At 64.5% G+C, this 17,503-nt stretch overlaps 1 protein-coding gene across 1 annotated transcript; it reads left to right on the top strand.

Moving 5' to 3' along the window:
• The first annotated feature begins 207 nt into the window (after window positions 1-207).
• CRTC2 (CREB regulated transcription coactivator 2) lies at window positions 208-17,248 on the top strand. Its single transcript, XM_074529320.1, has 15 exons — window positions 208-433; window positions 3,725-3,826; window positions 3,947-4,059; window positions 4,162-4,221; window positions 5,257-5,325; window positions 7,338-7,441; window positions 7,526-7,555; window positions 8,802-8,881; window positions 9,000-9,049; window positions 9,166-9,413; window positions 10,300-10,720; window positions 12,452-12,648; window positions 13,755-13,763; window positions 14,774-14,953; window positions 15,638-17,248. The coding sequence occupies exons 1-15, from the start codon at window positions 263-265 to the stop codon at window positions 15,856-15,858; spliced, it is 2,055 nt and encodes a 684-aa protein (XP_074385421.1). The 5' UTR covers window positions 208-262; the 3' UTR covers window positions 15,859-17,248.
• Window positions 17,249-17,503: the final 255 nt, after the last annotated feature.

Genomic DNA, 17,503 nt, shown 5'->3' with positions numbered 1-17,503 from the left:
CACGCCTCTTCCGCAGGCCACGCCCCTTGCCCGCCCAACGCTCTCGCGCTGCTCTCTGGGATTTGTAGTCCCAACCTCCCTCACCCCAGTACCTCGTAACCCAGTGCCTCCATTTCCCAGCTCTCCCTGCGCAACGCCCGCACAGACCGCTGGGAGTTATAGTCCACACACATAACACACCCCGTTGTTGGCGCGGCCCTCTGAACTACAGATCCCGTCGTTCCACGCGCGGCGGCGGCGGCGGAGCGGCGGAGCGGGGAAGATGGCGGCGGCGGGCGCGGGGGCCGGGCCCGGGCCCGGCGCGGGACCCTCGGCCGGCGCCGGTGCGTCCAACCCGCGCAAGTTCAGCGAGAAGATCGCACTGCAGAAGCAGCGGCAGGCGGAGGAGACCGCGGCCTTCGAGGAGGTCATGATGGAGATCTGCTCCACACGGGTGAGGACGGGCCGCGCGCCGGATGCGCCGCGGGGCGGGGGGGGGCCGGGGCAGAGGGGCCGTGAGGGGCTGGGGGGGGCCGGGGCTGAGGGGGAGAGGACCGAGGGAATCGTGAGGGGCTGAGGGGGGTCTTGAGGAGCTGGCGGGGGCCGTGATTTGGGGGGATCGTGAGGGGACGCGGGGCCGAGGGTGTGGGGGGGCTGGAGGGGTCCTGAGGGGATGGGGGTCCGTGAGGAATTTGGGGAGGGGGCTAAGAGGGGACTAGGGAGGCTGCGAAGGTGTTGGGGGTAGTTTGAGGGGTCGAGGGGTGCTCTGAAGGATTTGGATTGGGGTAGAAGGGTCCGGAAGGGCTCGGAAGGGTTTGGGGGTGTTGGAGGGGCTGTGAGGATTTTGGGGAGGGGGTCCAGGGGGGTTCCGCGTGGATCCCGGCGGAACTGGGGTGGGAGAAGGATCCCTGATGGCTCCGATCCCACCCCGCGGAGCTCCGGGCTCTGTCCCTGTGCCTGGGACCCTCGCGGGATGCTCAGGATGGGTTTGTTTGGGGCTGGGAAAGGCAGGGATGGGATATTTGGGATATCTGGGATAAATCCCACCCGGCAGCTCCGGGAAAGGCGAGTGCTGGGATCTCAGAGGAAGTCGGGAAAACCAGGAATGCTCCAGATGTGGAGCTGCTCAGGAATCGCCTCCCGAAACCTGTGGGAATTTCCGCCATCCCGGCGTTTGGTGGAATTTTGGTCCTTCCCGGCCCAAAGTGCGGGATGGAGGAGCGAGGATGGGGAGTGAGGAATCCGGGGAGGCTCTTCCAGGGGATGGGGAAAATCCAGGGAATGCCCAGCAGAGCTTCCAAAACCGGGAATTTTTGGCTTGGATCTGCGGGAACTCAGAGTCTGGGATGTCACTGTCGCAGTCACAGGGACATCCTTGGAGAGTTCGGGGCTGGGCCGGACCTTGCTGTCCCATCCTGGGCAGTTTAGGAGCGGGGTGGAGCATCCCCGGGTGCCTCCATCCGCAGGGATTTTGGGGCCGTGTTTGCAGAGCAAACAGCTGGTTAATGTGCAGCGGGGCTGTGCTGAGCCCTGCCTGGAATCGTGAATCCAGGAATCCACTCTCTCCCTGATCCCTGCCTGGAATCAATGCTCCAGGAATTCCTTCCCTCATCCCTGCCTGGAATCATGAATCCAATCCCTGGTTCCTGCCTGGAATTATTCCTCAGGGAATTCACTCCCTGATCTCTGCCTGGAATCATTCCTGTGGGAATTCACCCTCTGATCCCTGCCTGGAATCATTCCTCTGGGAATCCAATCCCTGGTTCCTGCCTGGAATCATTCCTGTGGGAATCCATTCCCTGATCCCTCTCTGGAATCATTCCTGTGGGAATCCACTCCCTGATCCCTGCCTGAAATCATGAATCCAGGAATCCACTTTGGGATGGTTCCTCTGGGAATTCACTCCCTGATCCCTGCCTGGAATAATGAATCTAATCCCTGATCCCTGCCTGGAATCATTCCTCTGGGAATTCTTCCCTCATCCTTGCCTGGAATAATTCCTGTGGGAATCCATTCTCTGATCCCTGGCTGGAATCATGAATCCAATCCCTGATCTCTGCCTGGAATCATTCCTCTGGGAATCCATTCTCTGATCCCTGGCTGGAATCATTTTTCTGGGAATCCATTCTCTGATCCCTGGCTGGAATAATTTCTCTGGGAATCCATTCTCTGATCCCTGGCTGGAATCATTTCTCCAGGAATCCACTCCCTGATCCCTCTCTGGGATGGCTCCTCTGGGAATTCCTCCCCTCATCCCTGCCCAATCCATTCCCATGTGGGATCCACAGCCCCCCCAGCTCTGCTCCGTGGTTCCTGCAGTTTTTCCTGGAATTTTTCCTGCAGTTTTCCCACTGTTTGAGAGCTGCAGATCCCGGGTTCCGGGCTCCCCCAGGGATCCTGGCTCACAGCTCCCTGCTCCATCCCAAGGCCTTAAGCCCCAGCGCAGCTCCGGGCGCTAATCCCGCCAGCTGCTGCCTAAATCTCCTGGGGTTTTTTGGGTTGTTTTCCTTGTTTTTCCCTCTGGATCTGGATCTCCACAGTTTTGCGCTCAGGAATTCGGTGTTTCCCGTTTCTCAGCTGGTTTTGGGGTTGCAGCTTCTGTTTCCCTGGGATTTCTCCAGGCACTGAGGAACAACAGCTCATGGATCTGTTTAGGGCCCCCCAGCTCTGGAGGGAAAGGGGATTCCTGTGGGCTCAGCCCAGGGAATTCCTCCTTCGCTGGGATTTGGAGCAGGGTGGGTGATCAGGGGATGGGGGATTGGGTCATGCCCTGCTGCTGGAGGGGGGTGAGGCCGTTCCCTTTCCTGGGAGTCCCAAATCCCCAAATTTCTGGGATTCCCTTATCTCCTGCCTTGCTTTGCTGTGACTCCTTCCCCCGGCCTTGAGTCCTGCTCTGTGCTGAAATCTCCGGGGTGGCCTTGGGTGGATGGGGTGGAAAATCCCTCTGGATCTGGCTGGGACAGGGGGAGTCTCTGCTCCAGGATTGTGGGATCCTCTCGGGATCCTGACCCTCATCCATCCCGCTCTGGGTGCGGGAAGGGGCCGGATCCAGTGTGGGGTGTGGGAAGGGGCCGGATCCAGTGTGGGAAGGGGCCGGATCCAATGTGGGGTGTGGGAAGGGGCCGGATCCAATGTGGGGTGTGGGAAGGGGCTGGAGCCAGTGTGGGAAGGGGCTGGATCCAGTGTGGGGTGTGGGAAGGGGCTGGATCCAATGTGGGGAGGGGCTGGATCCAGTGTGGGGTGTGGGAAGGGGCCGGATCCAATGTGGGGTGTGGGAAGGGGCCAGATCCAGTGTGGGGCGTGGGAAGGGGCCGGATCCAATGTGAGATGTGGGAAGGGGCCGGATCCAGTGTGGGGTGCGGGAAGGGGCCGGATCCAGTGTGGGGTGTGGGAAGGGGCCGGATCCAATGTGGGGTGTGGGAAGGGGCCGGATCCAATGTGGGGTGTGGGAAGGGGCCGGATCCAGTGTGGGGTGTGGGAAGGGGCTGGAGCCAATGTGGGGTGTGGGAAGGGGCCGGATCCAGTGTGGGAAGGGGCCGGATCCAGTGTGGGGTGTGGGAGGGGGCTGGATCCAATGTGGGGTGCGGGAAGGAGCCGGATCCAATGTGGGGTGTGGGAAGGGGCCGGATCCAATGTGGGGTGTGGGAAGGGGCTGGATCCAATGTGGGTGCGGGAGGGGCAGCCTGAGGGTCCCAGGGGGTGCTGCCCCCCCCGCCCTGAGTGTCCCCCACCCGTGTCCCCCCAGCTGCAGGCGCAGAAGCTGCGGCTGGCCCACAGCCGGGGCCCCTTCTACAGCGGCTCCCTGCCCAACGTCAACCAGATCGGCAGCGGCGTGCCCGACTTCCAGGTGACTCCAGGGGCTCTCTGGGGACACGGGGACCTTCCCCAGTCCCTTCACCCGCTCCCACGAGGGGCAGCTGCTCCTGGGCCCCTCCTGGGTGGGCTCAGCCGTTCCCCCTCCCCTCAGGGCCCGTCGCCGCTGGATTCCACGCGCAGCACGCGGCACCACGGGCTGGTGGAGCGCGTGCAGCGGGACCCGCGCCGCATGATGTCCCCCCTGCGCCGCTACGTGCGCCAGATATCCTTTGTGCCGCCTCCCCGGTGCTGTCCCAGCCCTCCTGCCCTTCCCAGGGCATTTGGGAGCCCCCCGGTCTCTGTGTGCCCCTTAACGTGCCCCCACATCGACAGCTCTCCCTACGGACCCACGTACCTGTCACCGCCGCCCGAGCCCAGCTGGAGGAGGTAATTCCTGCTTGCCCTGGGTCACCAGTGCCCATTCCTGGATCCTGGGTGCCCTTTCCCATCCTGTTCCCATCCTGTTCCCATTCCCATCCTGGAGGAGGTAATGCCTGCTTGCCCTGGATCCTGGGTGCCCATTCCCATCCCATTCCCATCCCGTTCCCATTCCATTCCCATCCCATTCCCATCCTGTTCCCATCCCTTTCCCATCCTGGAGAAGGTAATTCCCTGCTTGCCCTGGATCTTGGCTGCCCATTCCCATCCCTTTTCCCATCCCTTTTCCCATCCCTTTCCCATCCTGTTCCCATTCCCATCCTGGAGAAGATAATTCCCTGCTTGTCCTGGATCCTGCCTATCTGTTCCCATCCCTTTTCCCATTCCATTCCCATCCCTTTCCCATCCCTTCCCCATCCCTTTCCCATCCTGGAGAAGGTAATTCCCTGCTTGTCCTGGATCTTGGCTGCCCATTCCCATCCCTTTTCCCATCCCATTCCCATCCCACTCCCACCCTTTTCCCATCCCATTCCCATCCCTTTTCCCATCCCTTTCCCATCCTGTTCCCATTCCCATCCTGGAGAAGGTAATTCCCTGCTTGCCCTGGATCCTGCCTGCCTATTCCCATCCCTTTTCCCATCCCTTTTCCCATCCCTTTCCCATCCCGTTCCCACCCTGGAGCTTTGGGAGTGCCAGAGGCTCTGGCACAGCCAGCCAGAGCTGCCTGGGATTCCTGGGCATTCCTGGGATCTGGGATGGGGGCAGAGGGAAGCTCCCACCTCCCAGATTCCAGGATTGTCCCACAAGTTGGGGCTTTGAGGAGGAATTTCATGCAGGAAGAGGAGTCCCCAGGGACAGGTGACAAGTGCAAGCTGCAGCTCCATCCCTCAGTGCCTGTGTCCCAGCCTGGGCTGTGACAGCCCTGTCCCTGTCCCATCCCCTGCCGTTCCCAGCCCTCCCAGACAGGGAATGGGGTCCTGGATCCCTGAGGGGTCCCTGCCTCCCCCCCGCCCCCATTCCCTGATGCCCTTTCTCCCTCTGCAGGACCATGCCCTGGAGCAATTTCCCCATGGAGAAAGGACATTTATTCCGGCTGCCCTCAGCTCTCAACAGGTAATGGGTGCATTGGTTCCCTTTTCTCCCTGTTCCAGCCCTTTCTGCAGAGGAGGTGGCCCTGGAGACCCCCGGAGAGGCCCCAGGACCCCTCTGGGGAGGAGCTGACCCCTGCCCGCCCCTCAGGGCCCCTCTGGAGGGGTCCCACAGCTGAACAATGTCCCTCTTTGTCACTCATCCCAGCCCTTCCCTGCCCTCCTCTGCCTTGGAACAGCTCACTGGGAACACCCTGGGTGCCCCCAGCCCCTGAAGGGTCCCTGGGGGTCCCACTGTCCCCCCATGCTGGGGGGTGGCAGAGGGGATGGGAGCAGAGCCGGTCTGGGGGCACAGAGAGGGGGACCCCAATGGGGAGGGGGCACCAGGAGGGGGCTGGGGCTGTGCTGGGGGCTGTCAGTGGGGTTGGGGGTGTCAGTGGGTCTGTCAGTGGGGTGGGGGGCTGTCAGTGAGTCTGTCAGTGGGTCGGGGGGCTGTCAGTGGGGTTGGGGGTGTCAGTGGGTCTGTCAGTGGGTCAGGGGTCTGTCAGTGAGTCTGTCAGTGGGTCGGGGGGCTGTCAGTGGGGTTGGGGGTGTCAGTGGGTCTGTCAGTGGGTTGGGGGTCTGTCAGTGGGTCTGTCAGTGGGTCGGGGGGCTGTCAGTGGGTTGGGGGGCTGTCACTGGGGCTGTCAGTGGGTCGGGGGTCTGTCAGTGGGTCTGTCAGTGGGTCGGGGGGCTGTCAGTGGGGTTGGGGGTGTCAGTGGGTCTGTCAATGGGTTGGGGGTCTGTCAGTGGGTCTGTCAGTGGGTCGGGGGGCTGTCAGTGGGTCTGTCAGTGGGTCGGGGGTCTGTCAGTGGGTCGGGGGTGTCAGTGGGTCTGTCAGTGGGGTGGGGGGCTGTCAGTGGGTTGGGGGGCTGTCACTGGGGCTGTCAGTGGGTCGGGGGTCTGTCAGTGGGTCGGGGGTCTGTCAGTGGGTCTGTCAGTGGGTCGGGGGTCTGTCAGTGGGTCTGTCAGTGGGGCTGTCAATGGGTCTGTCAGTGGGTCAGGGGTCTGTCAGTGGGTCGGGGGTCTGTCAGTGGGTCGGGGGTCTGTCAGTGGGTCTGTCAGTGGGTCTGTCAGTGGGTCTGTCAGTGGGTCAGGGGTCTGTCAGTGGGTTGGGGCTGTCAGTGGGTCTGTCAGTGGGTTGGGGGGCTGTCAGTGGGTTGGGGGGCTGTCAGTGGGTCTGTCAGTGGGTCTGTCAGTGGGTCTGTCAGTGGGTCGGGGGGCTGTCAGTGGGTCGGGGGTCTGTCAGTGGGGCTGTCAGTGGGGCTGTCAGTGGGGCTGTCAGTGGGTCTGTCAGTGGGGCTGTCAGTGGGTCGGGGGTCTGTCAGTGGGTCGGGGGTCTGTCAGTGGGTCTGTCAGTGGGTCGGGGGTCTGTCAGTGGGTCTGTCAGTGGGGCTGTCAATGGGTCTGTCAGTGGGTCAGGGGTCTGTCAGTGGGTCGGGGGTCTGTCAGTGGGTCGGGGGTCTGTCAGTGGGTCTGTCAGTGGGTCTGTCAGTGGGTCTGTCAGTGGGTCAGGGGTCTGTCAGTGGGTTGGGGCTGTCAGTGGGTCTGTCAGTGGGTTGGGGGGCTGTCAGTGGGTTGGGGGGCTGTCAGTGGGTCTGTCAGTGGGTCTGTCAGTGGGTCTGTCAGTGGGTCGGGGGGCTGTCAGTGGGTCGGGGGTCTGTCAGTGGGGCTGTCAGTGGGGCTGTCAGTGGGTCGGGGGTCTGTCAGTGGGGCTGTCAGTGGGGCTGTCAGTGGGGCTGTCAGTGGGGCTGTCAGTGGGTCTGTCAGTGGGTCGGGGGTCTGTCAGTGGGTCGGGGGGCTGTCAGTGGGGCTGTCAGTGGGTCGGGGGTCTGTCAGTGGGGCTGTCAGTGGGGCTGTCAGTGGGGCTGTCAGTGGGTCAGGGGTCTGTCAGTGGGTTGGGGGGCTGTCAGTGGGTCTGTCAGTGGGTCAGGGGTCTGTCAGTGGGTTGGGGGGCTGTCAGTGGGTCTGTCAGCTCCAGCCTCTCCCCGTGTGCAGGACGAACTCGGACTCGGCGCTGCACACGAGCGTGATGAACCCCCCTCCCCAGGACTCCTACCTGGGCCCCTCCCAGGCCGGGCCCCCCCCCGGCCGCCGAGCTGGTGAGCGCCCCCCACACCCCCTGGGGGGCTCCCAGGGCAGCCCCCTCCCCTCGGTGCTCCCCTCACCCTCCTGCTCCCCCACAGGTTTCCTGGACGGGGACTCGGACAGCAAAGGTGAGCGTGGCACCAGCCCATGTGCCCAGGGCTGTGTCCCCTCGTTCTCTGTGCTGGGGGGGCTCTGATGTGCCCCCTCTGTGCCCCCTCCTCACAATGATCCTCTGTGCCCCCTCCTCACACTGACCCCCCTGTGCCCCCTCCTCACACTGCCCCCTCTGTGCCCCCTCCTCACACTGACCCTCTGTGCCCCCTCCTCACACTGACCCCCCTGTGCCCCCTCCTCACACTGACCCCCTGTGCCCCCTCCTCACACTGACCCCCCTGTGCCCCCTCCTCCTCACACTGACCCCCCTGTGCCCCCCCCCTCACACTGACCCCCCTGTGCCCCCTCCTCACACTGACCCCCCTGTGCCCCCTCCTCACACTGACCCCTCTGTGCCCCCTCCTCACACTGACCCCCCTGTGCCCCCTCCTCCTCACACTGACCTCTCTGTGCACCCTCCTCACACTGACCCCCCTGTGCCCCTCCTCACACTGACCCCGCTGTGCCCCCTCCTCACACTGACCCCGCTGTGCCCCCTCCTCACATTGACCCCTCTGTGCCCCCTCCTCACACTGACCCTGCTGTGCCCCCTCCTCCTCACACTGACCCCGCTGTGCCCCCTCCTCACACTGACCCCCCTGTGCCCCCTCCTCACACTGACCCCCCTGTGCCCCCTCCTCACACTGACCCCTCTGTGCCCCCTCCTCCTCACACTGACCCCTCTGTGCCCCCTCCTTCTCACACTGACCCCTCTGTGCCCCCTCCTCACACTGACCCCTCTGTGCCCCCTCCTCACACTGACCCCTCTGTGCCCCCTCCTCACACTGACCCCTCTGTGCCCCCTCCTCACACTGACCCCTCTGTGCCCCTCCTCACATTGACCCTGCTGTGCCCCCTCCTCCTCACACTGACCCCCTGTGCCCCCTCCTGACACTGACCCCGCTGTGCCCCCTCCTCCTCACACTGACCCCCCTGTGCCCCCTCCTCACATTGACCCCCCTGTGCCCCCTCCTCACACTGACCCCCTGTGCCCCCTCCTCACACTGACCCCTCTGTGCCCCCTCCTCACACTGACCCCTCTGTGCCCCCTCCTCACACTGACCCTGCTGTTCCCCCTCCTCACACTGACCCCCCTGTGCCCCCTCCTCACACTGACCCCCCTGTGCCCCCTCCTCACACTGACCCCCCTGTGCCCCCTCCTCCTCACACTGACCCCCCTGTGCCCCCTCCTCACACTGACCCCCCCCGTGCCCTTCCCAGTGTTTCTTTTCCAAGTGCCTCCCATCGAAGAGAACTTCGATGACAACAAGCACTCGCTGAAGCCCTGGGACACCAAGAAGGTGGGTGGGGACACCAAGAAGGTGGGTGGGGACACCAGGAAGGTGGGTGGGGGTGTCCCCCCGTGTCCCCCACCCCTGTGGCCTGGCCTGGCCTCATTCCCACCCTTTGATCCCACAGCTCTCGTCCTCCTCGGCCCGGCCGCGCTCCTGCGAGGTGCCGGGAATCCAGTGAGTGCTGGGAGGGGGATGCCAGGGAGGGGCTGGAGGTGCCAAAGGGGCACTGGGGGGCACTGGGGGAGCCCCTGTGCTGCTCTGATCCCGTCTCTCTCTCCCCCCTGTGCCAGCGTATTCCCGTCCCCGGATCAACCTGCCAACGTGCCCCTCATGCCCTCGGCCCTCAACACGGGGGGGTCCCTGCCCGACCTGACCACGCTGCACTTCCCGTCCCCCCTGCCCACCCCCCTGGACCCCGAGGAGGCCCCGTACCCGCCCCTGAGCGGGGGCAGCAGCACCTCCAACCTGGCCACCACCATGACCCACCTGGGCATCAGCGGCAGCGCCGGCGGCGTCGGGCTGGGCTACGACCCCCCAGGTGAGCCGGGACCCCAGGCTGGGGGGCACAGGGAGCGCCACCAGGGGCCAACAGACAGAGGTGGGGACCCCTGGATGGTGTGGGGGGACACAGAGCCCCTCCAGGAGGTGTCCTGGGGTGGCAGCTCCAGGGATCCCCGTCTGGGAGTGGGGTGGGGATGATTTGGGGGTCCTGTGGGTGTGTGGGGGGAGCCCAGCTCCCACCCTGTTCCCCTATGGGATCCAATGGCTCTGTGGGTCCCTGAGGGGAGCCCAGCTCCTGCCCTGTTGCCCTGTGGGATCCAATGGCTCTGTGGGTCCCTGAGGGAGCCCAGCTCCCGCCCTGTTCCCCTATGGGGTCCAATGGCTCTGTGGGTCCCTGAGGGAGCCCAGCTCCCACCCTGTTGCCCTGTGGGGTCCAATAGTGTTATCAGTTCCTGGGGGGAGCCCAGCTCCTGCCCTGTTCCCCTATAGGATCCATTGGTTTTGTGGGTGCCTGAGGGGAGCCCAGCTCCCACCCTGTTCCCCTACGGGGTCCAATGGCTCTGTGGGTCCCTGAGGGAGCCCAGCTCCCACCCTGTTCCCCTATGGGGTCCAATAGTGTTATCACTTGGGGGGAGCCCAGCTCCCACCCTGTTCCCCTGTAGGATCCATTGGTTTTGTGGGTCCCTGGGGATGCCCAGCTCTCATTCCCTGCGCTCTGACAGTGCCAGGGGTCTCACAGGGGTCTGGCAGGAGCCCATCTCCCACCCCGGTGCCCCCTCCCGCTCCTGCCCGGGGTGTGTGTCCGTCCCTGTGTCCGTGTGTCCGTCTCCATCGTTTTGTCCCCCCTCCATCCCCCGTCCCCGGGCCGTCCCGGGGCTGGGGCCGTGCCAGGGTAACGGTGCTCTCTGTTTTTGTCCCCACAGGACTCCCCTCACCTCTGCAGAGCTCCCTGAGTAACCCGTCCCTGCAGTCCTCCCTGAGCAATCCCAACCTGCAGGCCTCCCTGCGCAGCCCCTCGCTGCAGGCCTCCCTCAGCAACCCCTCGCTGCAGTCCTCCCACAGCAGCTCCTCCATCCCCTCCTCCCTGTCCAACCAGTCCCTGCCTTCCTCGCTGTCCTCCTCGCTCTCCAACCCCTCGCTGCCACGTCCCGCGCCCGCAGCCGCTGCAGTCCTCGCCAGCAACCCCAGCCTGCCCTCGGGGCTGGGCGGCTCCTTCGCGGCCACCTCGCCCCGCCGGCGCGTCCCGCTCAGCCCCTGTCCCTGCCCGCGGCCGGCGACTGCAGACGGCAGCACCCCAAACAGTTCTCACCAACAATGTCACCCACATTGTCCTCCATCACCCAGGTACGCATCGTCGTGTCCCAGCTCCAGCGCCACCGCCTCCTCTTCCTCGGCCTCCTCCTTCCTCCTCCTTTGCCTTTTCCTCCTTTCCCCTTCATTCTTCTCTTCCTCCTCCTTTGCCTTTTCCTCCTTTCCCTCCTTTCCCCTTCCTTCTCCTCTTCTCCTCCTTTGCCTTTTCCTCCTTTCCCCTTCCTCCTCCTCTTCCTCCTCCTTTGCCTTTTCCTCCTTTCCCCTTCCTCCTCCTCTTCCTCCTCCTTTGCCTTTTCCTCCTTTCCCCTTCCTCCTCCTCTTCTCCTCCTTTGCCTTTCCCTCCTTTCCCCTTCCTTCTCCTCCTCCTCATCCTCCTTTGCCTTTTCCTCCTTTCCCCTTCCTTCTCCTCTTCCTCCTCCTTTGCCTTTTCCTCCTTTCCCCTTCCTTCTCCTCCTCCTCCTCCTCCTTTGCCTTTTCTCCTTTCCCCTTCCTTCTCCTCTTCCTCCTCCTTTGCCTTTTCCTCCTTTCCCCTTCCTTCTCCTCCTCCTCATCCTCTTCCCCATCTTCCCTCTTACCCTTCTTGTGTTCCTTCTCTTTTTCTTCTTTCTCTTTCTCCTCTTCCCCATCCTTGTCGTGGATCTCACCTTTGTCCTTTTCCTCCTTTCCCCTTCTTCTCCTCTTCCTCCTCCTTTGCCTTTCCTCCTTTCCCCTTCCTTCTCCTCCTCCTCATCTTCTTCCCCATCCTCCTTTTTTTCGTCCTTCTGTTCTTTCTCTTCTTTTTCTTCCTTCTCTTCCCCATCCTCGTCCTTGTCTTGAACCTCGTCTTTGTCCTCTTTCTCCTCTTCCTCTTCCTTGTCCTTTTCCTGTTTTTCCCCCTTTCTTCTCCTCTGTCTCCTTCCTCCTTGTCCTCTTTCCATCCTCCTCCTTCTCATCTTTCTTGTATTCCTCCTCTTTCTCTTCCTTTTCTTCCTTCTCTTTCTCTTCTTTTTCTTCTCTTTCTCCTCTTCCCCATCCTTGTCTTAGGCCTCATCTTTGTTCTCTTCCTCCTCTTCCTCGACCTCCTCCTCATCCTTTTCCTCCTTTCCCTTTCCTTCTCCTCCTCCGTGTCTCCTTTCTGCTCATCCTCTTCCCACCTTCTTCCTCATCCTTCTCATGTTCTTTCTCTTTCTCCTCTTCCCCACCCTTGTCTTTATCTTGGCCCTCCTCTTCCTCCTCTTCCTCCTCTTCCTTACCCTTCTCTTTGTCCTGCTTGTCCTCATCCTCCTCATCCTCCTCTTCCTCTCCTCTCCCCTCCTCCTGCCTTCACTTCTCGTCTCGTTTCCATCCTCATCTCACCCACACCCCAGGGCCCCCTCACCCCCGCAGCCCTCCCCGTGCTCAGGGACAGTGGGGGGGACCCTGTGTCCCTTCCAGAGCCAGTGGGGGGACCCCCATGTCCCTCCCAGGCCCCCCATGTCCCTCCCAGGCCCCCCATGTCCCTCCAGGCCCCCCGTGTCCCTCCAGGCCCCCATGTCCCTCCAGGCCCCCCATGTCCCTCCCAGGCCCCCCATGTCCCTCCCAGGCCCCCCATGTCCCTCCCAGGCCCCCCCATGTCCCTCCAGGCCCCCCATGTCCCTCCAGGCCCCCTCCCCTCCGAGGGTCCGCCTGCAGCCGTGGCTGTCTCGGGGCTCTCAGGGACGGCTCCTGCCGGTGCTGGGGGGGCTGGGGGAGCCCCCACCCTCGGGGAGGGGCCCTGCTGACGCCCCCTCCCCGTTATCTCCGCAGGGCGTGCCCCTGGACACCAGCAAGCTGCCGGCGGAGCAGCGGCTGCCCCCGTACCCCTACGGGCAGCCGGGGCTGCTGCTGGGCTCCCAGCCCCCCCCGCGGGGCCCCGCGCCCCCCCCGCGCCCCTACAACCCCCCCTACACCCCGGCACCCCCCTGGGGCAGCCCCTGGCACAGCCCCACGCAGCAGAGTTCGGCTCTGGGCAGCGTGAGTGCGGCACGGGGACAGGGGGGGACACGGGGACACAGGGACAGGGGGACACGGGGACAGGGGGACATGGGGACAGGGGGACAGGGGGCAGAGGGACAGGGGACACGGGTGACATGGGGACAGGGGGCATGGGGACAGGGGGACACAGGGACAGGGGGACACCTCTGGGGGGATATGGGGACAGAGGGACATGGGGACAGAGGGACAGGGGGACACGGGGACAGGAGGACAGGGGCACGTGGGGACACAGGACGTGGGGGCAGGGGGATAGGGGGACAGGGGGACACGGGGACAGGGGGATAGGGACATGGGGACAGGGGGGCATGGGGACAGGGGGACACGGGACGGGGGACAGGGGGACATAGGGACGGGGACAGGGGGACATGGGGGATAGGGGGACGGGGACAGGGGACAGGGGGACACGGGGACAGGGGGACATGGGGATAGGGGGACATGGGGATAGGGGGACAGGGGGACAGGGGGACATGGGGATAGGGGGACATGGGGACATGGGGATAGGGGGACAGGGGGACAGAGGGACAGGGGGACATGGGGATAGGGGGACATGGGGACATGGGGATAGGGGGACAGGGGGGCAATGGGGACAGGGGGACACGGGACGGGGGACAGGGGGACATAGGGACGGGGGGACATGGGGACAGGGGGACACGGGGACAGGGGGACACGGGGACAGGGGGAGACGGGGACAGGGGGACATGGGGACAGGGGGACAACGGGGACAGGGGGACACGGGGATAGGGGGACAGGGGGACAGAGGGACATGGGGACAGAGGGGATAGGGGGACACGGGGACAGAGGGACATGGGGACAGGGGGGACACGGAGACATGGGGACAGGGGGACAGAGGGGCATGGGGACAGAGGGACAGGGGGACATGGGGACACAGGGACAGGGGGACACAGGGACAGGGGGACACGGGGACAGGGGGGACACGGGGACAGGGGGAGACGGGGACATGGGGATAGGGGGACATGTGGACACCTCTGGGGGGATGTGGGGATGGAGAGGGGGACATGGGGACAGGGACACTCTGGGGCAGCCCCTGGCACAGCCCCACGCAGCAGAGTTCGGCCTGGGCAGCGTGAGTGCGGCACGGGCACAGGGGACAGAGGGACAGGGGGACACGGGGGCATGGGGACAGGGGGACATGGGACACCTCTGGGGGATGTGGGGATGGGCAGGGGGACAGGGGGACACAGGGACATGGGAATAGGGGGACACGGGGGCATGGGGGAAAGGGGTCAGGGGGACATGGGGACGGGTACAGAGGGGCACGGGGACAGGGGGACAGAGGGACATGGGGACAGGGGGACACGGGGACATGGGGACAGGGGGACATGGGGACATGGGGGACAGGGGGATAGGGGGACACGAGGACCGGGGGATAGGGGGACACGGGGACAGGGGACACAGGGACACCTCTAGGGGGATGTGGGGATGGAGAGGGGGACAGGGGGACACGGGGACATGGGGACATGGGGACAGGGGGACATGGGGCCATGGGGGAAAGGGTCAGGGGGACATGGGGACAGGGGTACAGAGGGGCACGGGGACAGGGGGACATGGGGGACACGGGGACATGGGGACACCTCTAGGGGGATGTGGGGATGGAGAGGGGGACATGGGGACAGGGGGACACGGGGATAGGGGGACAGAGGGACAGGGGGACACGAGGACATGGGGACACGGGGATAGGGGGACAGGGGTCAGGGGGACATGAGGATGGGAATCCCCTTTGTGGGGTGGACATGGGGTCAGGGGGGCAAGGGGGACATGGGGACAGGGACCTGTCAGGAGGGTCTTTATGGGGTGGACATGGGGACAGGGACACCTCTGGAGGATGTGGGGACGGGGAGGGGGGGAACATGGGGATGGGGAGGGGGACATGGGGAGGGAGGCCCATCAGGAGGGTCCTTTTGGGGTGGACACAGGGTCAGGGGACACTGTAAGGGGGATAGAGGGTGGGGACCCTCTAGGTGGGGTCACCGGGGAGAGATGGGGACAGGGCACCCTCTGTGGGGTCTCCCCTCCCTCTGTGGGGTCTCCCTCCCTCTGTGGGGTCTCACCTCCCGTGTGCCCCCCTCCCCACAGCTGGAGCAGTTCGGGATCGGGGAGAGCCCCCCCGGGAACAGCGGAGGCTTCCCCGAGGATTTGGGGGGGGGCCCTGGGTTACCCCCCGAGCGAGGGGGGCTACGACCCCCCCCGGCCTGAGCCGCCCAAACCTGAGCAACTGCAGCCGCCACGGCCCCATCCCCAACATCATCTTCACAGGTGGGGGGCTGGGGGTCTCTGGGTGTCATGGGTGGGTGGGTGAGCTGGGGGGTCTCTGGGGGGGCTGAGTGTCACAGGGGGGTGTCCTGGGGGGGGCTGGGGGTCTTTGAGGTGTCACAAGGAGTGGGCTGGGGCTGTTTGGGAGAGTCACAGGAGGGGAGGTGAGAGCTGGGGATTCCTGGGGGTCTCTGTGGTGTCCTGGGGGTCTCTGGGCTGTCACAGGTGGGGTGTCCCGAGGGTCTCTGTGGTGTCACAGGTGGGTGTCCCGAGGTCTCTGGGGTGTCCCAAGGGTCTCTGGGGTGTCCTGGGGGTCTCTGGGCTGTCACAGGTGGGGTGTCCCGGGGGTCTCTGTGTGTCACAGGTGGGTGTCCCAGGGGTCTCTGGGGTGTCCCGGGGGTCTCTGGGCTGTCACAAGTGGGGTGTCCCGAGGGTCTCTGGGGTGTCCCAGGGGTCTCTGCGCCGCTGTCCCAGGGGTCTCTGGGCTGTCACAGGTGGGGTGTCCTGGGGGTCTCTGGGGTGTCCCGGGGGTCTCTGTGGTGTCACAGGGTGGTGTCCCGGGGGTCCCTGGTCTGTCCCGGGGGTCCCTGCGCTGTCCCGGGGTCTCTGTGGTGTCCCGGGGGTCCCTGGGCTGTCCCGCGCTCTCTGTCCCCGCTGACCCCCGTGCCCCCCCCCCGTTCCCCGCAGGCGACTCGCCCCCCGGGCTGTCCAAGGAGATCACCACGGCCCTGGCGGGGGTGCCGGGCTTCGAGGTGGAGGGGGGCTCGCTGGGGAGCCTGGGGGGGCTGGAGGAGGAGCTGCGCATCGAGCCGCTGACGCTGGACGGGCTGAGCATGCTGAGCGACCCGTGCGCGCTGCTCACCGACCCCGCCGTGGAGGATTCCTTCCGCTCCGACCGCCTGCAGTGAGCCCGGGCCGGCCCCGGGGCCGCGCCCCGCCCGCCGTGCCCGCCCCCCGGGGCCGCCGCCCGCTGCGCTCCCGCTGAGGGACCGGGAATGCACCGGGACTGGGCCGGGAATGCACCGGGAGAGAACCGGGAGAGGCGGGAATGGATCCCAAACCTGGGAACGGATCCCAAACCTGGGAACGGATCCCAAACCCCGGAACGGATCCCAAACCTGGGAATGGATCCCAAACCTGGGAATGGATCCCGAACCCCGGAACGGATCCCAAACCCCGGAACGGATCCCAAACCCCGGAACGGATCCCAAACCCCGGAATGGATCCCAAACCCCGGAATGGATCCCAAACCCCGGAATGGATCCCAAACCCCGGAATGGATCCCAAAACTGGGAATGGATCCCAAACCCCGGAACGGATCCCAAACCCCGGAATGGATCCCAAACCCCGGAATGGATCCCAAACCCCGGAACGGATCCCAAACCCCGGAATGGATCCCAAACCCCGGAATGGATCCCAAACCCAGGAGCGGATCCCAAACCCCGGAATGGATCCCGAACCTGGGAACGGATCCCAAACCCGGCTGGAGGGAGCTGCGACCCCCCCAGCCCCACAGAAATGGGCGGGGGGCTCCGTCCGGACCCTCCAAGCTGTGGCTGTCAAGGGCTGTGACCGCTCCCAGTGAGCCTGGGGGGGTCTGTGCCAAGCCCCCTCCCCAATTCCCACCCTGGGACTGACCCTGTCACTGTCATGCCAGGAAAATCCTGGAAAAGTGGGGAGGGGGCTCCAGGCGTGGCTCTCAAGGGCTCCTTCTGTTCCTTCCGAGGTTGGGGGGGGTCCCCAGCACCCCCCAGCCCCCTCCCCAAATTCCCACCGGGTTCTGTTCTCCAGGAAACCCCCGGGACCACCTCAGGGTGAGGGAATTTGGGGAGGGGGAGACAATCCAGGCACTGCCCCAAACCATCCTGGGGGGTTCCACTCATCGCCCCCCCCTCAATTCCCACCCCCAGAGCCCACCTGGCACCGAACCCCGGGAAATGTGGGGAGGGGGCTGCACCCCCGGGGGGGGCTGTACATAACCCCGTAGGTAGAGACCCCCGGGGGGGGCTCGGGGGGGCCGCTTCTGCCTTTATTTTATCATTTTTCCGGCTAATCATCATCATGTTTAAGGAGAGATCCCGCTCCCCCCTCCCCAGTATGTACCCCAAGCCCCCCTCCCCAAATTACCCAGCTGCCGGGGACGTGTAGAAAGCACTTGTAACTTTGCCCCCTGCCCCCCTCCCCAAAATTGGGGGGCCCGTCCGCGGGTGGGGGGCCCTGGGCCCCCCCCGGAGGGAGCCAGAGTGATTTATTATTATTATTATTTTTTAAAATATATTCTATGTTAATTAAATCCCCCCCCTGCTGGCGTGTGGGTGATTTTGGGGAGGGGGGTCTGAGGATTTTCTGAGGATTTTGGGGGGAGTTTCTGAGGATTTTTGGGGAGGGGGTTCTGAGGATTTTGGGGAGGGGGTTTCTGAGGATTTTGGGAGGGGGTTTCTGAGGATTTTGGGAGGGGGTTCTGAGACTTTTTGGGGGAGTTTCTGAGGATTTTGGGGAGGGGTTTCGGAGGATTTGGGGAGGAGTTCTGAGGATTTTCTGAGGATTTTGAGG

The sequence above is a fragment of the Zonotrichia albicollis genome, chromosome 30 (genome assembly GCF_047830755.1).
Source record: "Zonotrichia albicollis isolate bZonAlb1 chromosome 30, bZonAlb1.hap1, whole genome shotgun sequence".
Taxonomy (NCBI): Eukaryota; Metazoa; Chordata; class Aves; order Passeriformes; family Passerellidae; genus Zonotrichia; species Zonotrichia albicollis.
Note: the sequence above shows the minus strand (reverse complement) of the source record. Positions and strands in the feature narration are given on the sequence as shown.

Coding starts and splice junctions, on each gene's coding strand:
- CRTC2 (XM_074529320.1), top strand. CDS start 263: ATGGCGGCGGCGGGCGCGGGGGCCGGGCCCGGGCCCGGCGCGGGACCC. Junction 3,827..3,946: donor GCGGCGTGCCCGACTTCCAG/GTGACTCCAGGG, acceptor CCCTCCCCTCAG/GGCCCGTCGCCGCTGGATTC. Junction 5,326..7,337: donor CTGCCCTCAGCTCTCAACAG/GTAATGGGTGCA, acceptor CCCCGTGTGCAG/GACGAACTCGGACTCGGCGC.